This window comes from Schistocerca gregaria, chromosome 6 (assembly GCF_023897955.1).
Source record: "Schistocerca gregaria isolate iqSchGreg1 chromosome 6, iqSchGreg1.2, whole genome shotgun sequence".
NCBI lineage: Eukaryota > Metazoa > Arthropoda > Insecta > Orthoptera > Acrididae > Schistocerca > Schistocerca gregaria.
Window position 1 is genome coordinate 292,091,758 of NC_064925.1, and position 27,825 is coordinate 292,119,582.

At 44.2% G+C, this 27,825-nt stretch overlaps 1 protein-coding gene across 2 annotated transcripts in view; it reads left to right on the forward strand.

The window, feature by feature from the left end:
* The window catches only part of LOC126277966 (rhophilin-2), a 1,086,271-nt gene that overhangs the window by 417,296 nt on the left and 641,150 nt on the right, over positions 1-27,825 (forward strand). The window contains exon 1 of one of the 2 annotated variants that reach the window (XM_049977618.1): positions 2,160-2,375. The exons of the other annotated variant lie outside the window; for it this stretch is intronic. Coding sequence (XP_049833575.1) covers positions 2,349-2,375 — 27 coding nt within the window. The 5' untranslated portion in view covers positions 2,160-2,348. Of the gene's footprint in view, positions 1-2,159; positions 2,376-27,825 lie in introns of those variants that run through there. 2 annotated transcript variants of the gene reach the window in all.

Here is a 27,825-nt window from a genome sequence, read left to right on the forward strand (position 1 = left end):
CGACTGTAGAAATCACTTCGTTTTGAGGCGATGAACTCGTCGACTCATGTTCGATGCGGGTTTTCATACGGAAAGGAAGTTCCTTGAGGTTGTCGGACGAGAGCGGAAAAGATGAAAATCAAAGGACCAAGATGAGTTTTATAAGGCGTGTGCGGAATGACTTCCCAACGCAACTCCTGTACAGTGTTTCTGTCAGTCTAGCAGAATATGGGCGGGTGTTATCGTTGAGTAGCACCACTTCGCGCAGTTTTTCCAGTCGTTGTTATTGGATTGCGTCTGGAAGAAGTCCAGTTGTTGAACAATAAATGTCAGCAGTGATGTTTACGCCTCGGGGAAGCAAACCGTCGCTGTTCCACCTAATGCATAACATTACAGGTTTTGGTCTCGCGGTTCTAGGCGCGCAGTTCGGAACCGTGCGACTGCTACGGTCGCAGGTTCGAATCCTGCCTCGGGCATGGATGTGTGTGATGTCCTTAGGTTAGTTAGGTTTAAGTAGCTCTAAAGTTCTAGGGCACTGATGGCCACAGCAGTTGAGTCCCATAGTGCTCAGAGCCATTTGAACCATTACAGGTTTTGAATGGTAAGTTGCTGCTTTGTTTTAGCCCAGCATTTTCATTATTTTTATTATGTTAACATAAAGACTCCATTTCTAATCACCGGTAACGATACAGGTTAGGTATGGTCGGTGCTGTTCGAGAGTCAATTGATGAAGAGCAAGCAGAGTTTTCAGCCAATTGATGAGAGCAAGCAGAGATGGGCATATGGCCAATGGCTGATTTTTGTGATTTTAGCTTAGAGCATGCGGTACCCATCCACTCGATTTTTGAAACTTCCCCAATGTAGGTAAATGTGGCAGAATGGTGGAATGCTCACCGTTCATGAAATTTGCCAATTTTAGAGTACATTGACGTGGTTCGTTGTGGTTCAATGCGTTTCAACGACCCTCACAAAACTCCGAAGATATTCCTGAACGTGGAGAGTCACTAATGTCGAAACTATCCTTCTTAAAACGAGAAAACCTATTTACTGCCGTGCCTTGTCCATTGACATTACTCCCATACAAGGCGCAAATGTTTTTGGCTGCCTTCGCTGTGCCGGCCGCTGAGGCCGAGCGGTTCTAGGCGCTTCAGTCCGGAACCGTGCGACTGCTACGGTCGCAGGTTCGAATTCTGCCTCGGGCATGGATATGTGTGCTGTCCTTAGGTTAGTTAGGTTTAAGTAGTTCTAAGTTCTAGGGGACTGATGACCTCAGATGCTAAGTCCCATAGCGCTCAGAGCCATTTGAACCATCTTTTTTTTTATTTTTGCTGATGTCACATCTCTGTTGAACTCAAACAGAAGACTATGTCGGAAATGTTCCGGTTTCTTCACTTGGCACTCCATTTTCTAGCCTCCACAACTCCACTCACTATCTCCAAATGACAATATGTAAGCCGGCCGAAGTGGCCGTGCGGTTCTAGGCGCTGCAGTCTGGAACCGCGAGACCGCTACGGTCGCAGGTTCGAATCCTGCCTCGGGCATGGATGTGTGTGATGTCCTTAGATTAGTTAGGTTTAACTAGTTCTACGTTCTAGGGGACTAATGACCTCAGAAGTTGAGTCCCATAGTGCTCAGAGCCATTTGAACCATTTTGACAATATGTAAACTCAAACAACAACAGTGAACAACAAATACAAATCCAGTCGTTAAATAAACCTCTAGCAACCAGTATACCAGCCAGCAAAACAAAAAACGCTACGAACTTTTGGACCAACCTAATAGTTGTGGAGATGACGTATCCGAGTGAGTCTCTCTTAGAGTTTTTAGTTTTAAAAAAATGGCTCTGAGCACTAAGGACATCACACAACACCCTGTCATCACGAGGCAGAGAAAATCCTTGACCCCGCCGGGAATCGAACTCGGGCGCGGGAAGCGAGAGCGCTACCGTACAACCACGAGCTGCGGACAGAGTTTTTAGCAATTGGTCACCGGTGCAGGGGAGTTTGAGAGGCCGGAAATTTTCGCGATCGCTGGTACGTGACGCAGGCTGGAGTCATCCTTTCTGGAGAAGAGATCGCGCCTCCTGTCATTGTTAGGCGCTTTACGGGATGTTCCCGGGAAACCGTCGCGCCGCCTTTATTGTTGAAGCGCGTAGCGTCGGTGGATGCGTCAGCGGCGCGCTCAGGTTGCCGGGGGTGACGCGGTCGGTGGATCGGAGCGTAGGTAGGCCTGTGAACGGCAGAGCCTCGCGTGCTTCCAGAGGAAGGAAGCGCCGAGGGAAGGGAAACAAGCCTGCTCGCCGCGGCGTGGCCAGCCGGCGCTGACTCAGTCTGTGGAGTCTCGCGCGCCAGGAAGCACGCCGCCACAGCATGCTGCTGCAGGTCGACATACCAGAGGTAAGCTTGTCCACTAAAGTGCACCGACCTAGGCTACTGGCACTACGTTTACACGCGACACATCTCCTGAAAGACGAAAACCGAATTTCGGAAACAGTTTTTCGCTGTAGTGTTTACATGTTAACTTCTGATGCAGCTTCACAAGCACAGTTAAATATGGCGTCTGGGAAGCAGCTGTTGGAGTGCCTGATTTAGTCAGACAACCGCTATTTTTCTTCACTTAAATACTAGACAGCATCCTGCACAGTCTAATGCTCCTTCACCGCACACAGCAAGTCCTTCCATCCATATTAGTCGAATACGAAAAAGATGTAACCTGACGACCCAAACACAATTCAGAAACGTCTGTGCGTTCACAGGGGGGGGGGGGGGGGGGGGGATGGAAATTTAATGTGGAAAAGGAAAACCAGCAATTAGAAACGAATTTCCGGAATCGGTTTTAGACCTGTCCAGGTTCCCCCCACCTGCCCGCGCTTGTGGTATGTCATATTTGCCAACTTTTTAGTGCAGTGTTCAAGTGAATGTTCAGTGTTGTTAGTCTTTCCAGAGCGAACAGAAATCATGCTGTCGCTGGGTGTGAATTTTATGTCTCTTGCGAACAGAAATCATACTGTCGCCGTGTTTAATAATTGTCTATTTTACCTGTCTGCTTCATATGTATTTTATTAGCATCATCATCCCTTTTTTACCGAGCGAGGTGGCGCAGTGGTTAGCACACTGGACTCGCATTCGGAAGGACGACGGTTCAATCCCGTCTCCGGACATCCTGATTTAGGTTTTCCGTGATTTCCCTAAATCGCTTCAGGCAAATGCCGGGATGGTTCCTTCGAAAGGGCACGGCCGATTTCCTTCCCCATCCTTCCCTCACCCGAGCTTGCGCTCCGTCTCTAATGACCTCGTTGTCGACGGGACGTTAAACAATAATCTCCTCCCCCTCCTCCATCCCTTTGTTTCTATGTTTTAAGTTCCACGATTTTTTCCGCCATGTTACCATTTACGCCTCCGATTTTATCGCCTGTTTTTATTATTTATCATCTTCATCCTTTTAAAACAAATTCTGTAGGCTGAAGGGCGGCATACTAAGCTGCTGCCAGAAAAAAGATCTGTTAAAGAGTGTTTACTTGAGCAACCAGAAACGGTATTGTGAAACCTGTTTGATATCCGGTTTTGGAAATCCCATGTAAACATAACATGTGAACATCCTGGTGTAAATATCTCACTTCTAATGCCTAGTTTGTCCTTTATCTGTAACGCGCTGTTGTTACCTTTCGTATTGTACGATGTAGGCTGTCCCAAAACTTTCGTATTCAAATTATACACGCTTTCCTAAGTGGAGTGTAGTCTGAACTGGTAACTCAGACGGTAAGAGGTTTTAAATGAGCAGTTCCTAAGAGCCTGTATAAACTGTTTTTCAAGTATCGATGTTGTCGCTATCGTGAAAAACAGTACAGTTTTCTGCTGTGCGTGTCTGGCGCATTTTTGTTGTATTGAAATTGGCGGTAAAAGTTTAGCAGTAGACCGTCCCCCCCCCCCCCTTCCTATCATTTTTCGTATATTGTTTACATAATTTATTACGTAGGTAGTGCATCAAAATACTCGCAGGACTCTAGTTTTTATGAATTTTCTTCGCATTTCTAGTTTTTATGATAAAAGTTGCCTTAACTACGGTAAACTGCGTGAAGTATGACGCGAACGTAAACATAAATTTACGCTACAGGTGAATCTGTTATCTTTTAGTACTCAGATCCATTGGCTTTGCCAACTCACTAAATTATCGCCTTGCGACTTAACCTACACTTTTGATCTGTCTGCCACAACAAAGATTTCATGAGAACGGCTCGGGGGGAAGGGGGGGGGGGGAAGAGGAGGGAGGGAGGAGAGGAGAGGAGTGTGTCCAGTATCATACACTCGCCAAATGGCGATACTGCCATTGTTTGATCATAGTCGTCACACTGGTACTTCATGTAGGTTTTGGTGATGCTGGTACGCAGCACACTTAGAGGTCAAAATTAAGACTGGAAGATGGACAGTTTGGTTGTAAGTTGGCGGAGCCAACGAAAGTGCTATGACAGCAAGCTACTTTCAGAAAATTAAGTTTGTCGCAGCGTGTCGATCTGTAGCGTATCCTGAGATCTATATTAAATTGGGAGGCATTAGTTGGTTTGTGGTGTGGGAAATTCAACAAATACGCGTTGACAAATTTTGTTGTAAGTGGCCTGTAGCGTAGCTCCCGTGAAAACTCCTGCGTTCTCACTGTTGTGCTGTTTCCGAAGTTTAATCTGTTTAGGCGTTCATAAAAAATAGCATTCTCGCCTAAAGCCCCAGCTTTTCTTGGTGGTTAACAAAATCAAAATAAACGTGAGTGGGTTACAGTCACATTGTTTAGTAGCATTACTGGCAAAGCAGTTCGTACACTGATGTTGTTAAATAACTAGTGACAAGATGATTTGTGTTGATTTTAAGACAAGAGTTTCTCAGCTTCACTGCCTTGTTGCAATGCATTCCTGCTCTCCCGAGATGATAAACGAAATTATTTTGACAATCAAGGCAAGGAATTATCATTTAGTTCAAATATGGTCTGATCTCCTTAAAGGTTTTTTTGTGTAAAATTGATTCTTTTGTCTACTGAGCGTTGTAAGATTGCCGAATCTGCAGCGTTGCCCAGGGTAAAAGTTAGGCTGTAGGATTATAGTTTGGTTCTGAGATTCTTTTGTCGTCTGCTATAAAAACAATTTTCTCACTCTCGTATGAGATTTGAAAGTTTTCAGTATGTTGACAGCTGTCAAAAAAATTCGTGTCCAATCCGTCCCTTCACCCTTTTTCACCATATTCCCTTGGAGCCCCGGGTACTTGGGTACATGTTAGTGTATAAAAACATAATTCGTAGTACTGGTTTATAGTCACTAGCCTTCCATTATTTCGCTTCGTGCTTGGTCCCTCCTCGTATATTAGCATAAAGCCTTAGGGATTTCAGATTATTTTGAGGTACTGGTCGAAAATGAATTGACACGCAGCTCAATGAGCTATGCCTTTGAAGCATGTGTTAATCAACTGCTAAGGTTTCGGCATAGGTGTTTGGACGCTTCCTTGGAAAGCAATACTCTGTCGTCTGTGATGTATTCACGCTGCATTTCTTGTCCTTAGGGGATTGCATGAAGTCGTAGGTGTATAAAGTCTCAGTATAAACGGAAGTGAAAGTTTAGTAGTGTGCTAGCTGCAGGTCTTTCCAAGGCAGGCAACAGGGAAAATAGGAATATTCGGCAGTGCAGCTGAATTTTATGCACTGTTGTAACACATGCGTTGAGAGTGGAGATACTTACTTTGAACATTTGTTAAGAGCGTAAATTGTTTTAATTCCAGTAAACATTAAGAATTCGTTACCCACAATCAGTTACTTAAAGTAGCTAGTTTATAAACCTCTACAATCAGCATATGTTGGGTCTTGAAAGGTTTTAATGTGAATGGGAGTGCTATGAACTGCCAGTTACGTCTGTAATCGTCGTGATGATGTGCTCGTTCAGTCATATCTGACAATACACATCCGGTTCAGGCGCGATAGTTCTACCTCCCCCCCCCCCCCCCCCCCCCTCTGCCCATCTCCTTCGAATTCGAAAATATTTCTGGTAACTGACCTTTGCAAAACGAAGGATTGTGATTACCTGATACATGTAATCTTAAGACAGGTGTGTAGCATAGCCTTAGGTCTGTTTTCATCGTTAGCAACATTTGCTCCACTCTGTATCCGTCGTAGCCAACATTTGCTTCAGATTAGAGCACTTCATAGTGCCATTCAACTATAACATAAATTCAGATGTTCTATGTTACATAGAATACAAACTTTGCATATTTTTGTTTGAGTTATGTAAGTTTATCAACCATATAAGTGCGAGGATGGGGAATGTAAAATACGTACGTCTCACTTTAATATTCATGGTGTGCCAAACCTGGATAGCCAAAATGAAACACTTTATAGAAGCCAAAATTGCGCGTTTCGAGATGAGAAATCTATGTATGTTGACCTGTAACATCGGCCAAAGTATAGGGTAAGCTAGAACGTATATGTTTGTCACTAGACGAATCTAACGTGCACGTCTTAACAATATTTTAGATGCTGAATGGTCACTGGTCATAGCCGCTTGGTTGTATCGTATTCTCGATCACTTCCTTTTGGGTATTGGGTTCTCCTCGTATTGGAATATACATTGGTCCTAAAACAAAATTATTCAAGCAGAAAGAGATCCTTAAATTATTTTGTGATACTGGTCAAATGTGAAAAATTTAGGCCATAAGAGGCCTTGTACGTGTCTGACGCATATGTTTGTAATTTGCTTATATCGCCATTTGTGATGCTACCGTGAAAAACAGTACGCTATAACGCGTGTGTTCACGGTGTTTTTTCTTCAGTAAAAAGTGAAGAATAGGTCGGTGGTGTGCTAATTGTCCCATTGTACATTAGACAACAATATTTGAGGGAGCGCAGCAAAATTTTCTGCTTCATCTGAATTATGTACAGACACTGGCAGTTGTAACATTAGCTACGAGCCAAAGTCGTTGCTTTAAGGTGTAAGTTGCTAGTAAAAATCTGACTATTTATTACCGACCATTAGTTAGTCATTTAACGCACACAGTTTCGAAATCTCTGCTGTCCTCATAAACTTGGCTCTCAAGGTGTGTGATACCCTGTATGTGAGAGTTACCAATTGTCAGTATGTCTTGCCATGTGTTAATCTGACGTTACTCCCAGCTCGGGTTCCCCCATTTTCTCTCTCTCTCTCTCTCTCTCTCTCTCTCTCTCTCTCTCTCTCTCTCTCTCTCTCACACACACACACACACACACACACACACACACACACACACACACACACACACACAAAAATAGTTGTCGTGATACACTAATCTGTAACGTAGGCCAAGATTAACGTTAGGTTGGAAGGTGACAATCCCGTGAGAGTGGGAGAAGCTAAAAAAAAGTGAATACTTAATGAATGTTGTGGTAACATGTAACTATCTAGCATAGCCTGAACTCTATCTTCGTCGTCGCTCCGTATTTAACACGCATTACGAGGACGTGTGAACTGTTGTTACTGATTGTGCCATCTGAGACTGTCAGTATGTCGTAGCCTTCATTTGCTGCATATTTAACGTTTGTGTTTTTATAAATGACTAAAACTGGAGGGTAAATACAGAAATACTGTTACATAGTAGAAAAATATCAGATGAATGTTTGGCGCAGATGTACATATGTCGGACGTAAACGACAAAAATACAGGAAGGACAATGCGTACTTCTTACCATAATGTGTCTGGCGTGGCAAACTCCTAGTAAAAATAAGTCGGTACAGCAACCTAAACTGCATATTTTGAGGTAAGGAAACATTGACCAGTAACATTTTGGGCTTAGATGAGCAAGGCCTTTGAGGCAAGCGTTGGTAAAACGCTTATGTCTGTGCATAAACGTTGGTGGTGTTTCCTTAACAACCAAAAGATCGTCTGCGTGCGTGCGGTGGATTATTCAGTGTGCAGAAGATCGGTATACTGCCGTTCGGATTTTCCTACTGTCAGTACCTTTGGTAGCATTTTTTAAATGTAGGTTGTGTTGGGGATGATCTGTACCGTCCCCCGAGGTCTAGATTACGTTGGAAGGTGACCGTGTTTTAGCTGTCGAAGCGAACGAATAACGACGGCAGTCTAAATTTTGTGCACGTTCTGGATGAAGTAAAAGCTGGAGACGAACTGCGTCACTGCACATAAGCAAAATATAGTTAAATATGACAATTTCATGTGCCGTAGTATTGTAAGGATTCAAAATGGCATTCGTCACTTTGATCAGCTTCTTGGGGCTTCAGTTGTTGCGTTAATGTGTATCATGTTCGTCAATAAAAAATTAAATATCCATTGCCGAGCATTAATGAGTGAGAGTACTCAATTCAGAAACTTCTGCCGTCTATATAGTTTTGATCTTACAGGTTTCAGACGTATACTATGTGGAAGTGTTATGAACTGTCAGTACATCTATGATCGTAATGGTGTTGTCTTAAACTACAGTCGTACATGAGAATCGACGAAATCAAAAGTTTCCTGTGACAATATTCTCGGTATACTTGCCGCATCACACCTGGGTAAAATGCGGACCTTTCGACGAAATCCTCCGTCTGTGCCGGGAGCAACACTGTCGTGGCTGCTACTCGTATAATAATAATAATAATAATTATTATTATTATTATTATTATTATTATTATTATTATTATTATTATTTTCAGATATTAAAAGGAGAAATGACAAAACAGTTATGGATGCGTAATTTAAAAACATATTACACGTAGTAGTGAAATTCTAAAAAGGAGATAGACTGACAGCTAAAGAAAAGAGCAAAACTTTAATATATACAGTTCAGCACATTTCTCAGTATCTTCCTAGCATCGAGAGCTCGCCTCCATGCACTAAGATTATAGTTGCTGTATCGGTCGTAGTTCTCGCACATTGATTTCTATTGCTTCTTTAATGATGGAATGCCAACATGGTACGGATGACCGATTTAGCTGCTTCTGCACACTGTATACTACAGCATGACACAGTTGCAACGTTTCGCTGCTGCCTCAGCCGGCGGGCCTATTGAGTGGATTGGAGCAGTTCCGGAATTCAGCGGGCTGCGACGTTTGTCGTTCAAAATGTCGTTGCAAGATGAAAACTGATCTATGATCGATTTTCACTTTTACAGCAATCGCGTTGACTGTGATACCCTGGTCTTTAGAGAACCAATGCCTCAACTTCTCGCGATTTCCGGGTGTCCACAGAAATATGGTGTGCACTCCGTTCTTCGCCATTCAGACTTGTTTGACCACGCTGGAAGCATCGTCGTCACCTAATCACTTTAATATGATAGTACGTTTTTGCCCTACATTTTCAACAACTTAGCATGGATTTTTGCAGTGTTGTTACCTTACCGTTCCGCATTATCAATGTATTGTGGCATTATTTATTTATTTATTTATTTTTTGCTCCTCTGGTGGCGTGCTACGAAATTGCGGCTCGAGGGATTTAAATGTATATGACGATTGCAGGTACGTACTTGTAAAGATATAAAAATGACGTTAAGAGGATGATCTGATAAGTCTCTTAATAAAGCCAGAAAAATGTGAATCTTCAGGTTTTGGCGGCGCAAAGACTGTTCAATTAAGTTTTGGGTGTGCAGCTGCACACTCGAAACTAAATGGGATTAGCCAAAAAAATGTTTGGTCAACAACTCAAGTCAGTTCTCGACATAGTCTCCTTTGTGGGATATACATTGGTACAGCTATCCTCCAGCCTTTTCAGCCCATCGGAAAAATAGCTTCTGTCGAACTCCGCAAAATACTGGTTGACTGCAACTATCACTTCATTTGATGAAAATTTCTTCCCATTCGGTTACAGGTCCAAATTATGGAGCAGGAAGACGTCACTTGGAGCAAAGTCCAGTGAATAGGCTGGATGAAGAACCGATTCAAAGCCCAGTTCATGCACTTTCGCCATTGTTATCGCTTATGGTGCATTAACCTGACGCAGGAACACTTCTTGGCGTGCCAACTTTGGTCACTTTTCAGCCAACGCAAGTTTCATACGATCCAGCGATGAAGCAGGATAGGGCCCATTTACGGTTTTGCCTTTTCTCAAGTAATGTGTGAGGATTATTCTTCGGGAATAAAAAGGTGGCTGTTACCTTAGTAGCTGACAGTGATCTACGCCTTGTTAGGTGACTTTTCACTAGGCGTTATACTTTATTTTGACTCGGGTGTGTAATGACAGAAGGTTTCATCAAATGTCACAAATCGGCACAAAAAGTTTTGCGGATTGCAAGTAAACATTGCCACGAATGTTGTGCCGGATGCCCTTTCGGTTGTCTGTGAGCAATCGCGGTACCGACCCCGCACACAGGTGCTTCCGCGCAGGACAATAATGCACTCGCACACCTTCTAACATTCTGCGTGGTGTCTTTCTGTTCTATATTGTCTCCCTACCACTTTCGCGCAACGACGCTCTGAGCGTGTTTTTTAGGGAATTGACTAGTTTGAACCTGGGACCTGTTGCTGGTAAGGAGACGCCAGACCACACATTACATGTAGAATTCAGAAGAGTTCAGTGAAACTAGCGACGATATAACCAAATACTTAATGATTTCAGCGTCAGCTCCACTGCACTCCCTGTAAAAGAATCTTAATACTAACTAAATTTAGTAGAAGGGGTTAAAGGCTTTCCTATTTTTAGTTAGCTGGTAAAATAACGTCGATAAAGCATTTAAGTTTACCAGTGGAAATTTTATTCTGCTCACAAAACATTGTTTATAAATTGCACTATTGATAAAAGGAAATGTTTTAATACAGGATGGTAAAAACCAACTGCGTTCAACAAAAATGTGAACGAATATTCCCTAAATGGGTTTCCAAGTTCTACAATGGATCGAATGATGACCTATGCCATATCACATCTATAATCTAGGCTTAACTTAAGTTTCACAAAAGAGAAAACTATCAAAATGGTCTACAGTGACTCTCAATTATCTTTAATTACTTATTTAATTTGTCGTAAATTACAGTGGCTGATGTGGCTTCTCAATAACTATATAACAGAAAAATTCTCGCGTTTCAGATTTTTACTTCAAGTGGCAAATGTGAACACCATGAGCTTTAATTGACGATCGACACTTGTATTACGCAAAAAGGGGGTGTAACAGATGAGACTTCTGCAGTTCTGAGTGAAGCTTTATGCGCTGTTATGCGGCATCGCGTGCGTTCATTACCTTGTCGGTGTTCGTCAGGGGGTGGCGCGCAGCACAGCTCCGTTCACCTCGCCGTCTCCGAAGTAACCCACTTCTCCTCACTACCATTTACCGAAGGTGGTTTAAAAAAACTATCTGGCTGTGTTTTCATCTGACCAATCAGGGTCTCAATGTTAACCTTAAGCTCCGCCTACAAAAATTGTCTATCCAATGAGAAACGTTATACTTTTCGTGGTGGAGCAATGTTTTTAAAGTTTGCAACGTAACAGAGACGCGAAAAAGTCTCACGCTAAAACTTGCAGCTGGTGTGGTCCTTTTAGCGTTATCGTAAGATCTATACTGTTCTTCGGGAGGGCTCTACCTTTTACATGGGGTGGGGGGTGGTCCTAACGTAACAGAGACGCGAAAGAGTCTCACACTTAAACTTGCGTGTGGTGTGCCATAGTGGTTAGCTGGCGATGTTGGTGTCCAGTCCGTCCCTTATAGTAGGGCCTTCTAGCTTAACACGGTTCTGCTCTCGGCTTCTGTTCTCGTTTCTCCCCTCGGAACTGCGTCTGTCTCGCGGTGGGAAGGTATGACATGCATTTAGGCATTCTTGTTAGTCTGTGGTATTACATTTGCTCACTCGTTACTCGTATTACTGTGGTTAATTTAATGTCACGATTTATTCGGAGCTATGTGACATGCTACTGGATTTGCGTATTATGTCAGGGTTTTCATGGAAGGTGTTGGATTTGCCTGACACCTTACAACCTGAGCTGTCCACGGTCTCAGCAAGCTGTCTAATTTCTATTCGGCTATCTTCCATTAGCATATCATGGTTCTTTTAACTAGTTTCCTTTGCGCCGATCCTAATTGGGCGGCCGGAAAGCGAATAGTGTTCTGTGTCTGTCAGACCACTTTCAAATTCTTTAATCCAAACGTAAATGGTCTTCAGTGATGGTACAGAGTTCACGTAAACTTCTTCTAGCTCTGTTCGATTTGTTCAACAGTCCAACCCTTCACTTGAAAAGGTTTAACTGCACGAAACTCGGTTTTCTCCATTTTCTGTCGCAGTCGACACCCTGCCAAGTCGATCGGCTGTACATTGTTGAAATACGATCCTTTCAGTATTCAAGCTTACAAACCATTAAGGCGCAACAAAAATGTTCCACTCTTTCATAACAATTTACACACTTATCAAACCTCATGCTTCATTTGTTCAGGGGATGTTTAAAACTTTTACTACCTCTCGCATAAAAACATAATCCTAGAGGAGAATGCTTACCACAGCTTCCGTCAGAACTTCTACGGTGAAATAATGGATAAAATCCACGGATGAGCCACGGCGCGGAGGAAGGCGAATGACAGAAAAGGAAGTCTGTTGCATGTTCTCTATACATTGGCCGGAAAACTCTGTGTGATTAGAACATGTCCTCTGACATTGTAATAACCGGAAGACAGTGACGCAATGATCTGTGGGACAGAGTCTTGTTTCTGCAGTCACGATAGAGTATGTATATGTAGCAATTAACGGGCAGCACGCTAGAAAGTAAGCGGCAAAAGTGCGTTTAACAAGTATCTCACGCCGAGTGCTTCATAATAAGCCCTGTATTCGTCTCATGCGTGTCTTTAAGTGGCTTCATTTAAACACTCACGGGAAAAACCAGTGCAGTTTATTTTGTTTTGCAGAGATTAAATGTACATCAGTCACAGGCACCGCAAACAAGAAGTCGCGTGGGAGCTTCACTTTTTTTGGGATAACGGTATGTTCCTTCGAACGCTCTCTACTCCCTTGATGGGAGAGTCACCCAAGACTAAATCTTGTAAACGCCAATTGTTGAGAAGAAATTTTTACATTCTCTGCCTATTTTGTCGTTCCATTTCAAATGTTACATACTGTAGTCCGTCTCTCCCACGTATCTGAATCAGCTCAAAAAATTGTCGAATAGGTTATCGTATAGGAATGCATAATATATGTTCTACAATATGTCTTCTCCGAAACGACGCCACAGTGCGATTCCTTAAATTTCAGCAGTACAAAATGTCTGATGAAATGTCGGCGTATTTTCAGTAGGAGTCGGGCGTAAAACAATTTTGCAACACATGTCATGTGCACGATGAGTATCATCAGTCAGTAACGAATACGCGTGTTGCAAAGTCAGTGCATTGGGTAGAGTCTTGCGTTAGGATGCTACAGTTGCAGACTTCGATTCCGGGTCTCGGTGCTCTTCATTTACTATTTTTAAGTAGCTTGGTATGTTACCTGGCTTCTTAATCATTTATAGCAACTGCAGCATGTTTTATACAAAACACGTGCAATTGCACACTTCAGCAAAAGTTTTGCGTATGCCTACGCCGTGTAGGTGTGTTGCTGTTGTGACTGTTGCTGTAAAGGTCTGAAAGTCATCGCTGTCGTTGTTTGTAAACATAAACGCAGTTGCCATAGTGTTGTCTGCGTGTAGAACGCAGGGTTCAAATGACTGCAGAATTTCATTTCAAGGTAAAGCACCAATATGAACGCAATACAGATGTCTGTGGAACAGTAATGAGCAGCCACCATGCTACGAAGGATAGTCGCGACCAATGGTCGCCTTGACAAGAAGCGAATGGTCGACATGTGCGCCAGAGCCAAAGTGGTGTGATCCAGATATGGAATCAGTTCCATTGACAAGTGTTGAGGTCTTAAACCTCTCGGGCCGTCCACGTTCGACAGGTGCATAGGGTAACGGATATCTATGACTTCTGAGCCAAAGGAACCGTGAGCTGAATGCTTCAGAACTTAATTCGGCGTTGTAAGAGACTACACGTCGTCATGTATCGCTGCGAACTGAAGAGACGAACTGCGTGATGCGAATCTGCATCCTCTACGACCTGGCAAGCACCAAGTCTTTCACCACACCACCGTTAGAGATGGTCGAGAAATTACGCAGAATGGACGCCCAGAATTGTTTTCGGGCTTTGTTTGCGGACGAAATTTGATCTGATAATCGCAGGCACCGTGTTTGGAGACAACCCGGTAATGTGGAGCGCCTCCAATGTGTCCCACAGGCACAAAAATGTGGTGCTGGAGTGAAGTTCTGGTGTGGCATTACATGGGGCCAATGTACATTTCTTGCGGTTGTCGAGGATAATGTCACTGTTCTACAGTACAGGGAAGAGATTCTGCGTCCAACAGTGGGATGGTACCGCCAACATTTTGCTTTTAGTTTCATCTTGATAGATGGTAGCTCACGCACTCGTCGTGCTGTTCTCGTGAACGCCTTCCCTCAACTCATCAGAATTGAGTGACCCGCCTCTTCCTCAGACATGAGCCTAATCGAATGTGTGGGATCGGTTGAAGCGATCTGTTTTTGGACGGTGACAATGGCTGCGTGCTCTGCGCGACGTACGCAAAATCGCTATCAAAAAAGCAGGAAAATTTCTACCAGTGGTCTCATAGATGTTAGACCACGGTGGATAGAAGCCTGCATCCGAGCAAGAGGACGATTCACCATATAATTACGCTGATCAGCAGTTCAGTGAAACCCCCCTCTCCATGGAGAACAGACGGTTTTCTAGTAACACAAGTTTTTCTGTGCCAAGAATTCCGAAATAAAGTTGCGATGCAAAGCTTTTGTTGACGTATGTATTTTGTACGAACACAGAAATGAGTGTTACCTTTTCACCTTTTCTGATACGTCACTTCTTAAAGAAAGCAACGTTGACAGTTGATCGAAAAGCGTGGAGTGGAAGAAAACAGAGTATACGTTCAAAGGAAAAGGTCTTGAAATGTGAAATAATAAAAACGATTGTACTCTCGTTCTGTATCAGTATTAATAATTGCACGTGCTTTGTATAACATCTGCTGTATAACGATTAAGAAACCATACACTATCACGCAATCTAGAATTAGAAAATTTTTAAAAAATGCACCTCGACCCGTACCCGAAATATTCTAGCACTAAAGTGTGTCTGTGTGGGAAATGTGACTAAAAATTGTTGATCGAACACTGAAATTAAGTGTAACACTGAATGACGAAATAGTTTCAGGATTTCACTGTAAATGATTCTGCACACACTTGATACTATTCAGTTTCCATTATGTTTTGAAACCGAGTCTGAATTGAACACGACTATGTGCCGCAGCAGAATTTAAGAGCGATTTGTAATGATCAGTTTTGCTAGCGGAAACAGAAGCTTTCCGCCCCCTTCTCTCTCTCTCTCTCTCTCTCTCTCTCTCTCTCTCTCTCTCTCTCTCCCCTTTCTTTCTCCCCCTATCTCCCCCTCCAAATGTGTGTACACGTTTAGTTGACACGCATTTTCGTGAGAGATTATTGAAGAGTCTGGTTTGGAAACAAGTTCCGTAAACTTCATTTGAAGGGCGTCGCGAGGTGGTCACCAAAAGCGGGACGCGAGTGTTTCGCAACATACGGACGTGCCGTGCCGTAATGCTAAAGCGTGCACAGTCAGCGCATCGCATCGCCCGCTGCCCGTCTTGTTTTCTTAGCGCTGCGCTACCGAAAACCTAATGGCGCTTTCGTAAAGCTATCCCCCAACTTAATCAACACAGACGACTTCCAAACAGCTCGGTATCGTGTGCGTATTTGTTCATTTCTTGTGTGTCTCACATTACATTTCACGTGATTCTTTGTTTACTATGCTGGCCAACATGCCTCGCGAAAAAGGCAGTGACATAAAAATCTTGTCTGTGTGGTGTTTAGTAACATGTATTTAAGACATAGTTGGTTGCTGGTTAAGGGACTAAACAGTGTTAAATTTTGCTGTAGACAGTGAGCTGCATGTGAAAATATGTAGCAGCGAGATCGGTATTCGTGCATACAACCCAACATCAGCGACATCTGATACAGAGGGCAAATTTATACATATAAATGTATAAAAGATAATGTCTAGTGTTTCCACCCTGTGACAGCAATATCTTTGTCTGTAATAGCTATACATTGTACGCATGACAACCTGTTCACTACAGAGGTAAGGCAAATGATGGTCCCTCTCCTGATCAGACATGGTTATAATTAGGTTGTAAATATCACAGGGTTTTGTTTCCTACATCCACACTATTTTAACATCATAAAGATTTCATACATAACACAGTTGTCATTTCATGCGGATGGAGACATGTAAGATCAGTGCTGGCGCTATGCATGAATGGTGGTCTGACAAATATTTTTACATGCAGCTCATGGTGTACATCAAGATGCGTTTAGGCGAGATGCGACAATTGTGTAATTAACGTGCTTCGATACGGAAATGAGCATTTCGTCGGCAGGCTGAAGAGTGAGGGAGTTCCCACTCCCCGCGTCTAGCTACATCACTAGGAGCACGTACAGGCTTCTTGCCAGGGTCGTATCAGCCCTTCTGCATGGGTCTCTTCAAATCACTGGCGACACTGTGCTCAGACACGAGTGGAGTGTTTATTTCTACGAAATGTGTTACCACAATGCGGAATACAGAAATTGAAATAAGAACACCGTGAATTCATTGTCCCGGGAAGGGGAAACTTTGACACATTCCTGGGGTCAGATACATCACATGATCACACTGACAGAACCACAGGCACATAGACACAGGCAACAGAGCATGCACAATGTCGGCACTAGTACAGTGTTTATCCACCTTTCGCAGCAATGCAGGCTGCTATTCTCCCATGGAGACGATCGTAGAGATGCTGGATGTAGTCCTGTGGAACGGCTTGCCATGCCATTTCCACCTGGCGCCTCAGTTGGACCAGCGTTCGTGCTGGACGAGCAGACCGCGTGAGACGACGCTTCATCCAGTCCCAAACATGCTCAATGGGGGACAGATCCGGAGATCTTGCTGACCAGGGTAGTTGACTTACACCTTCTAGAGCACGTTGGGTGGCACGGGATACATGCGGACGTGCATTGTCCTGTTGGAACAACAAGTTCCCTTGCCGGTCTAGGAATGGTAGAACGATGGGTTCGATGACGGTTTGGATGTACCGTGCACTATTCAGTGTCCCCTCGACGATCACCAGTGTACGGCCAGTGTAGGAGATCGCTCCCCACACCATGATGCCGGGTGTTGGCCCTGTGTGCCTCGGTCGTATGCAGTCCTGGTTGTGGCGCTCACCTGCACGGCCCCAAACACGCATACGACCATCATTGGCACCAAGGCAGCAGCGACTCTCATTGCTGAAGACGACACGTCTCCATTCGTCCCTCCATTCACGCCTGTCGCGACACCACTGGAGGCGGGCTGCACGATGTTGGGGCGTGAGCGGAAGACGGCCTAACGATGTGCGGGTCCGTAGCCCAGCTTCATGGAGACGGTTGCGAATGGTCCTCGCCGATACCCCAGTAGCAACAGTGTCCCTGATTTGCTGGGAAGTGGCGGTGCGGTCCCCTACGGCACTGCGTAGGATCCTACGGTCTTGGCGTGCATCCGTGAGTCTCTGCGGTCCGGTCCCAGGTCGACGGGCACGTGCACCTTCCGCCGACCACTGGCGACAACATCGATGTACTGTGGAGACCTCACGCCCCACGTGTTGAGCAATTCGGCGGTACGTCCACCCGGCCTCCCGCATGCCCACTATACGCCCTCGCTCAGTCCGTCAACTGCACATACGGTTCACGTCCACGCTGTCGTGGCATGCTACCGGTGTTGAAGACTGCGATGGAGCTCCGTATGCCACGGCAAACTGGCTGACACTGACGGCGGCGGTGCACAAATGCTGCGCAGCTAGCGCCATTCGACGGCCAACACCGCGGTTCCTGGTGTGTCCGCTGTGCCGTGCGTGTGATCATTGCTTGTACAGCCCTCTCGCAGTGTCCGGAGCAAGTATGGTGGGTCTGACACACCGGTGTCTGTGTTCTTTTTTCCATTTCCAGGAGTGTATATAACTATCGTGAGAAACACAGTCTACGTAAACCACCGCACCGTACACTGCAGTGTTAGAGGGGAAGCTGATTCTTTATCATCTTGTACGGCAGGTAAAGCGTTCTTCCGGAAAAGTCAAATTCCCTCACCATATGCTGAAGCATTTCCTTTTATTTTTTCTTATTATCTGATGGATGTAAATATCGATTATGAAAGGTGGATAACGTACCACTAAATATATCTGATAAAACCTAGTTATTTATAAACCATTGAACACTTGGGTAAGCCCAATGAACATGTATACTGGGACAATTTACCACAACTGTAATATAGTTAAAGCAACGTCACTGAGAAAATAGATTATTCCACTTGTCTTCGCACATCCATTTTTGTCCTTAGTTGATAGTAGCTTGTACAGAACAGACGTAAGTTGAGTGCAATTTTGATGGCTTAATGATTGTCTTTCACATTAATTAGTGGAATTTATTATTTCACAAGGACAACCATCCTGTCTCCACATTATTTACTCAGTTTGTTTTGCAGTTAAATGCATTTCAGTGGAATAATTAGGAGAGGCTGGCGACGGATTGTACGGAGACGGACGGCTGGACGCTCTCCGTGTTGTTCCGTTATCTGCTTCACAATAGAAACCCAGAACCCCGTGAGATACTCAATCCGATAATTTCCCTTCATGTACGTAACATTTTATTGCGAGAACTGCATGGGTCTGGTCGGTTACCGCTTTCGAACATTGACACCGGCCAGCTTGCTCATTGGCATGATGCAGTCCTAATTACAAGAGAAAGCATTCTGATGGACCATAGTAATATCTAAACAGATGGTCGATAACCTATTTGGTTTGCCTCTACGTCACGACCGACTGAGGTACCCAGAATCACACTTATTATTAACTGTGAATTAATGAGACCCCGTTGAAATTTTTACACCGAGACACTGGAGGGAAAGCGACGACCACAACGCGCTGCTCACTCTTCAGTTTATAGACAGACTAGCGGAGTAATGCCATGTGAATTATGTATACAAAGAAAAATTACGCAATGGATTTCCCATTAAAAATAATTTTAAATTTTGGTTGTTTGTGGGAAGAGTGTTATGCACTGTGTAGGTGGTGAAAACCTCACCCATAGGGTGTCTGAATGCGATTGCAGCACGATAGTGGCATGTGGAGACAGCGGTTAATTTCGCCTTTGTATTGCTGTCAGCGTTGGTCTGCATCTCATGACCGTAGTCTGACTATGGAGTCAGTGGGTTCAGGAACATCGAACTCGTCATATAGAACCTGGGCAACCAAAGGAACTAGCGCCCGAGAGGACAGATAGATACGCTGCCCAGTCACATACTGACCACCTGTCAAAGGCCCCAATAATCACCTTTCGCAGCGCGGACGTGCGACATGTGTCAACGAGGTTCTGGAAGGTACCAACAGGGGTGTGGAGCCATGCCGACTCCTGCGGCGTGGTCAGTTGCACTAGGTTTCGCGGTTGAGGATCCATGGCGCAAACAGGCTGATCGAGGTGGTCCCACAGATCATAGATTGGGTTTAAATCCAAGGAGTCCGATGGCAAGGGAATAAGGTAAACTATTCCTGGTGCAGCATGGGTGCATGAACCAGGCGTTTGCTGTGGAGGCATACATGCAGCAACGTTCGCTGAACGGTTATTGAGGAGACACTGTTGGTAGCGCCTTGGTTCATTTCGCCTATACACATCCCCGCTGCCGTCGTTCACCAGTCACCATATATGCTTTGTATCAGTGTTGAATAGCCCCATTTTGCCATGCAAGGCATACCTCAATCACAGCGGTACGTGAAAAGTTTACAAACAGAGCCGTATCGAAAATGCTTTCACCCTTGCCCCAAAAGCCAGTGGCCATGCCCTTCTGGATGTAAGATAAATTGCTTCATTTCCGCATAACGACATTGACTGCACTGTTTTCCACGTCCTCCTGAAATGCTTTATATTGCCTTACATTGCTAGTTCTGCCTCTTGCCGTCAGTGGTTGTTGATCGTCTACGTCGAACATAGCCTGTGGTTACATTAATTTGACTGGACTGTGCATTTGCCGGTACGTAACAAACTTACATAATTCAACATGACGTTCAAAACGCAGAAAACGAGTACAGTTCATACGCGAAATTGGAGTACGTGGTAATTGTGTGGCTTTTATTGGTACAGTACGTCTACTTATATTGTAAATTTTTGGATGCCTTCAGCTTGTTTTGAAATTTTTTTTCAAAATACAGGAACAATCCTGAACAGGCAATTTGTTATTCTTAAAGTAAATAAGACAGATGACGAATGTGATTCGTTGTAATGACTTGGTGATGCATAATGCGGTGATTATTTCAGGGTCGATTGTGTCGCTAAGTGAATGTCGCAACTCAAATCAAAAGGTTCGGAGTTCAATTTCTACCACTTATCGCTTGTATCACTTAGCTGAATTATTGGTATGTATTAAAAATGCTAGTGTGCCATGATGTCTCGTGAATGCCAAACGTCAGGTTGCCCTTTAACTGACTTCGTCAGTTCATAGGTCGGAGGAAGGTCACGGCACACGACTTTTCGTCAATGACAGCTCTACCTTACTAACGCAGGAAGTTTTACTCGTTATTCCAGCACCAGGTTAATAATCTAAACTGATGTTCGTTTTGCCGGCCGCTGTGGCCGAGCGGTTCTAGGCGCTTCAGTCCGGAACCGCGCTGCTGCTGCAGTCACAGGTCCGAATCCTGCCTCGGGCATGAATGTGTCTGATGTCCTTAGGTTAGTTAGGTTTAAATAGTTCTAAGTCTACGGGACTGATGACCTCAGATGTTCAGTCCCATAGCGCTTAGAGCCATTTGACCCATTTTTTATGTTCATTTTTTCTCTTGTAAGGTTTTCCTCATCTTTTCCATCTCTGGAATTTTTTTGCGCAAATGATGAATGACATTTAGTACGCTAGTCTGGATTCCTTCTTAAAATGCCACCCCTACCATACAGCTTGATGATACGGTTGTCAGGTCTAGTTAGTCAAGGGCATTGTCTCCATATACCCGATAATGAACAGTGGTGTTCAAGCGAACTTCTTCCTAGGCTCAGAAAGTGAATCGTAACCGAGAAAAGAGGCAGTCTTGTAGAGACAGTGACAGCAGTCACTGCAATGAACTCACTAATGGTGGTGTGCTGGAATGTTGCAGACAGTACGCAGCACTGATGATAGTAGCAATTTTCGCTGTTTCGCACCATCCCATCTTAATTGTTTCGACGAGGAAATATTTCACTGCGGCGTATCTCCTGCCAATTCGTTAGCGGAAACATCGGATGCTTTGTGCCGGCGCTAAGACGGCAGGATTTCCGCTCCGCGACTCGCCAAAAGTAAACTGATACGTATCTTCCAGCGGTAGCAGGAGATGACTGAAGCTCGCTATTTCAAGGTTTATGAAAGTTCAAGGACCGGCGGGAAGCAAGGGCAGTATTCAAGGTTTAGCGAAGACGTAGCAACGTGCAGCGAGCGAAGTAATTGCCCTGGGACTCTTTGTTTGTCTGACATTGTCGTTACGCCTGCGAGCCCGTGACGCCTTCTTATTTTCGTCTCAAGGAAAGAGTAGCGTTTCGTATGGGGTTGTTTAAAACACTTCTGTGACGGCCTTCGTGTGCTTCCCTTGCCGACCACGTAACGTGCACTGTGTTCATCACCACCATTTCTTCTCCTGTATTTCTTGCCCTTTACCCACTGAGAAAGAGCTAAATGTTTCATACAATGTAGGCTTCCACGCCAGCCGGTGTTTACTTAACTGAAATCTGCCAGGCTGAAGGGCCATGAGCGGCGTATAAAACTGCAAGGTTTCCACATGAAAGCTCAAATGTATTTTTAAAAAATTGAAGCAAAAATTCTTGCTCCAAGTTTTGTTCAAAATAATTAATACACTTCTCCGTGGGCTCCTTCAGACACCAGTGAAATGTCAAGCGATAGTATTTCTCAACCCATGTGCTTACAAGCATGTCTTACGTGATGGAGGCTGTTGCATCCACAGTTCTTCTGCGGGGATCGTCAAGGTCTTGTCAGCTGATACTCTTATCCGGGTTTACATTTTTTCCTACATTTCCATTCAGGTATGGAGATGGCTTAGGTGACCAGTCGTGGCATGAAAAATGAGGCCACATACATACATACATGCATGCATACATACATACGTACATACGTACATACGTACATACGTACATACGTACATACGTACATACGTACATACGTACATACGTACATACAGGGTGGAGGATATGTGTGGGCCTGGCGAAGTTCACATATGACATTTTACGTTTTCCTGCCTCGAACGTTCCTGCTCAAAATATGACATGAAGTGAACCAGTTGTGCACCAATGTTCATGAGCTGCTTCTGCGGCGCACCAGTTATTCGAATCAATGTTTAGACTCTTTAGATTCTTCTTGAATTTGTCGATACAGCGCTTCAGGAGACCACCACGGAGTCTTCTACCTATACTCACTTTACTACACGAAACTTGAGGATACGCCCAATTCATCTGAGCCGGTCACCAGTAGCAGTGGTTTCTGTACTGTACATCTCTGGCTTCCCAAGAACATTAGTGTCTGATACAAAGTCATCCCATTTGATGTTCATAAAATGTCTAAGTTTCTGTTGGTTGAAGCGTTCTAGTTTCTTAAAATCACGGAGATACAGCGTCCAAGTTTCGCAACCACAGAGCAGGGTAGTAGCAACAAGGTCACTAAGAGGCAAAGCATACGCAATGTCGTTCACATAACCCTATAGGGAGAAATCCATAGGGGTTGGGTCCAGAGATCACGGTAACCATTTCGTTGGTCCAGCACGTCCTATCCACCTTAGTGGAAATGTCCGGTCCAGGAAGTCACGAGCACACTCGTACAAACCCAGTGCTGTAGTGCACCATCCTTCTGGAAGACCACATTTGGCTGAAGGGGAAATCTGAGGCAGTTTTCCGCATTCCAGATGCGAGTGTTACTCCGATTAACCTTTCCACATGTGTGGAAGGTTGTTTCGTCAGGGAAAACTCCTTTTCTTATGTGGTAGAGGTCCTGTCCGATCCGGTCCAATATCTCAATAGCAAATTCGTGACGAAGCTGCTTCAATTCCCGCATAATTGGAACTTTGTAAGCGTGCAAGCTCAGTCGTTCATAGCAACGTAACTGTTGAGACGAGGACGTTTGCCTCTCGTGATGCTGGCGAGCTGGAAGCTCTCTCTGATCATCTCCATCACTTCAGCAGATTTACATTCTGCTAGAACCTGACAGTCTCTTGGAACCACCATTGGTTAGGTACTTGGTATAGCAAGCCTTAATCTTCCTAATGTTTGGTGGCTCCCTTTGAAATCCAAGTCGGAAATTATTTGGACAACAAACGTTCAACTGTACAAACGTTGAAGTATCCAACTTCAGTTAAACTTACAGATTGAGGATTATTTCCATTCTGGCAGATAAAAGTAAGAGAAATATTTAAATCTCGCGGATTTATGTAATGCAGGAGTAAAGGTTTGCAAGACAAGCCACAAATGTCAGGGCGTGATGTGTTTAATAACGTGACACAACTCAAGGTACAACCAAACTAGCTACTATACTGAACTCCTCTCATTAAATACTATACCACCGCTCATCTTGATCATTTAATGTATCTGGCCCGGGTGGTTTTTGATAATCAGTATAGTTCGAAGGCTCGGCCGTGAAAGTAGTATGTGGACTTCCACGTAAGAAGTGCCAACGAATATCAATTCGAACTTCATAAAAATAAACCTGTAGGTTCGTCCCCTTGAGATTACAATGCTTAAACGACGCGGTGCGATATGCAGTCGGTCGTCCTGCCTTCAAACAATGTGTTGACATTTTCCTGATACATCTCCTGGAACACACGAAATAATCAGATTAAAATTAATATGGTGGTGACAGAAGGTTTCTACAATGAATGCTGAAACCAGCAATGGTTATTACACAATAATCGAGCTATTACCCACAGAGGACAACACGTATCTTCTAATGCGAAGGAGACACAGGAAACCGTAACCAGCCAGAAGAGGAATTCCTCGCTCCCTAAAACGTTGTTTTACAAAAAAAAAAAGAGGTTGCATGTTATGCCTTAAGCATGCTATTTGTGAGTTCTAATTAAAATCGATTTTTCAGTCTTTGATAAAAAATTTACATTTTGCGACATAAAGTTCTTACAGTATGATGGTTTCGTCGTACAAATAATAAAACTTCAAAACAACACATTTCAGCCAGTATTCTATGTACATAAAACTATTCCCTGACTTTTTGCCTTCAAGTGCGGGAAACACCTTCGGAGGTAAAACAGCAACGTCAACAAGTGTTTGAGGACCCCCGAATGTATAGAGCTTGTAGTGGCACCATCATTAGACATGTGACGCCGCATGCATGATGATAAACTCCGGTTGGCAACACAGTTCTCGGTTAAAAGTAATAGATCATCGTTCTGGTGGCTCAATGTCGACATCCATATTTAACTGAACTTGATTCCCTCGCTCGAATTTCAAGAAGAAAATGTTGCTATCGTAGACTATTAGATCGAGCACTCCGTTCGGGTAGAGAACGCCGGAAAGTTTTCCTTCATTTTATGAATAAGATTATGGCTGAAGTAAACAGTTGAAACTACCTGTAGGTCCACGAGGAAAATAAAAATGGCAAAAGATGTGTAGGATCCACTACCGACACCCGAGGTCCAGAAAAATTTCTGTAGTTGAGGGCTCGTGTTCATTGGAACACCAAAGAGGTTTTACACCAGTTCATTAGAACACAGAATGAACTGCCGCCTGGGACAGGAATGATAAATCGACGTAACCGAATATGCTGTCAGCTTAAACCACTAAAACTATTGTATGAGGCTGGCAAAGATAAAGCATTATCACGCCCGCATTTATTTACGGCTACTAGTTAAGACAATTATGTCTTTGTAACTAAATGAAATGTTTTTTGACATAAACAAACTGCATTTTGAAGCAACTAAGGAATGGCCGAAAACGAAAAATGAAAATATATGGAAGTTCACGTAACTTGGACTTCTAATAGCGTTGCCGACTTACCAACACGGGGGAGGGTGGGGGGTGGGGGGAGGAGAGAGGAGAGGAGAATCTCTCCGTTATTGGATTCAGGTGAGCTCCGTATGCGACCGAAACCTTAACACTACGTCAAATTCTCATGTATTCCAAATATTCTCATAACGCTACTCTCGCGCATCAGGCGCCCACATTTCGTCCTTTTGGTTTCATTACAGAAGCAGATAGCTGCTTTTGTCGTTTACCTATTATGATGTTTCTTGATCAGCTCTCTTATGACGTTGTAAATTAAGTTATAAGCTTTTTTCACCTCGATTATCAAGCAAGCCTACTGATGTTTGGAGGAAGGAAAAAAGTGGATAGCAAACGAGCAAGGCCACGTGAAGGGTGCAGCAAGAAAGGTTGTGTGTACTGATGTGCATGCATGAGTAAGTCATAAGGCTGTTGGAGAAAAATATGGAAACACCAAAGACACAACACATTACCATGTCTCATACGGTGTGGGAAATCCGTTGGCATTCAATACGGCCCCCTGTCGTCTCTGAATGTATAAATACAGGTCCTTCATGTGATACCTGAGTTTCTCCTGGCGTATACAACTTCCAAATAACTTCTGGGAATTCAGCCAGGTAACACTTTCAGCGACCGCCGATATTTCGGCGGGAGAACACCCCGCCATTTTCAAGGCAAACTGCGACAGACAGGCGACGTACATGCAAATTTAAAACCTCAGTTCTCGGACTGAAGCAGGACAGATCTCTCTCTCTCTCTCTCTCTCTCTCTCTCTCTCTCTCTCTCTCTCTCTCTCCTCTCTCTCTCTCTCTCTCTCTCTCTCACTCACACACACACACACACACACACACACACACACACACACACACACACAGAACACTAATGCCACCAAAGACGACCACAGACAGAGATATCGATAGTCAGAGTACGAATTCGCAGGTGAGGTAGCATTGAGTCTGTCCCTCTGTTTTTTGACAATGGAGAGAGTCGGATTCCAAACAGTTTCCATCCCTGATACACCCGCCTTACGCAGGCCAAGATCATCATTAACAGAACTATTTTGAGTTCCTTTAAGGATAACCTGGTCTGCGTAAGTCGGGTGTATATCGTATTCCTTGTAACTGCGGCGTGACATACATTGGTCAAACCATCAGGACCGTGGAGGACCGATGTACTGAGCATAAACGGCACACACGGTTACAGCAGCCAAGTAGAACTGCTATTGCCGATCATTGCTTGGATACTGTTCACTCCATGTTGTTATATAACACAGAGATATTGGCATACACGTCCAGCTATTGAGAAAGTGTTATTAAGAAGGCAGTTGGGATTAAATTAGCGAGCAACCTCGTTAACAGACGGCCGCGGTGGCCGAGCGGTTCTAGGCGCATTAGTCTGGAACCGCGCGACTGCTACAGTTGCAGGTTCGAATCCTGCCTCGAGCATGGATGTGTGCGACGTCTTTACGTTAGTTAGGTTTAAGTAGTTCTGAGTTCTAGGGGACTGATGACCTCATATATTAAGTCCCATAGTGCTCAGAGCCATTATAACCTCGTTAACAGGGATGGAGGTTTCTGTTTAAACTGTTTGGAATCCGGATCTCTCCCTTGTCAAAAAACAGGGACAGGCTCAATGCTACCTCACTTGCGAATTCGTAGTCTCACTGTCGATAGCTCTGACTCTGATCATCTTTGGTGGCGCTAGTGTTCAGAGAGTGTGTGTTATCTTTCTTGCTTCAGTCCGAGTTTTAAATTTACATGTACGTCGCCTGTCCGTTGTAGTTTGCCTTGAAAATCCATATCGGCGGTCGCTGAAAGTGTTACCTTATTTGGAAGGTCCTTCATGGTTTTCAGAAAAACCTTACACCATTCTTCCCGCAAAATAGTGGCAAGTTCAGGTAACTATGATGGAAATGGATAGCGATTACGCGCTGTTCTCTCTAATACAGACAGCAAGGGCTCGATAATATTGAGGTATGATAACTATGGTAATCAGGACAGATGCGACGATAAGATCACCGAAAATGGCCATATAATACTTCGGAATAATACGACCTTCTAAAGAACCATGGCACTCATGTTATATCACGATATGGCTGTCCATATAGTCACCGAACCCCCGCCCTATGTAGATCTCGGGATACAATCTTGACCAGAAGTCGGCAACAGCGTAAAAAAGATTCATCCGATCAAATGATTTTCTTTGATCCACAGTCCAAGTTTAATGGCTTCGGCACCATGTTTTCCTGTCCTCGGACATTTGAATAAGTCAAGAGTGGTTTTGGAATTCCAGTCCCCCTACAATTCAGAGCTTACATAGCTCCCTTGTGTTGTTTTGATGCTCTCAAACTTTTCGGCTCCCTTGGTTACAGAACAACACACTACATGAGCGCCAACAATTTGCCCGCGTCCGACTTCACTTAGCTCCAGATGCTGCACTTGCAACTATGCAGAGCACTGTTATGACAATGGCTGACACTTGCAACGTGCCGGTAGGGGTGGCCGAGCGGTTCTAGGGGCTACAGTCTGGAACCGCGCGACCGCTACGTCGCAGTTTCGAATCCTGCCTCGGACATGGATGTGTGTGATGTCCTTAGGTCAATTAGGTTTAAGTAGTTCTAAGTTCTAGGGGACTGATGACCTTATAAGTCCCACATTGCTCAGAGCCATTTGAACTTGCAACATATTGAGGACACCGCAGAGGTGCAGTACGTGGTCAAATACAGCAGCACAGCCTGTAGGTTTTGGTAGCATCTGCATTTACGTTCAAGAATCATTTCACGCGCTGTTTCTTTACCCAGTTCCAGTACCATC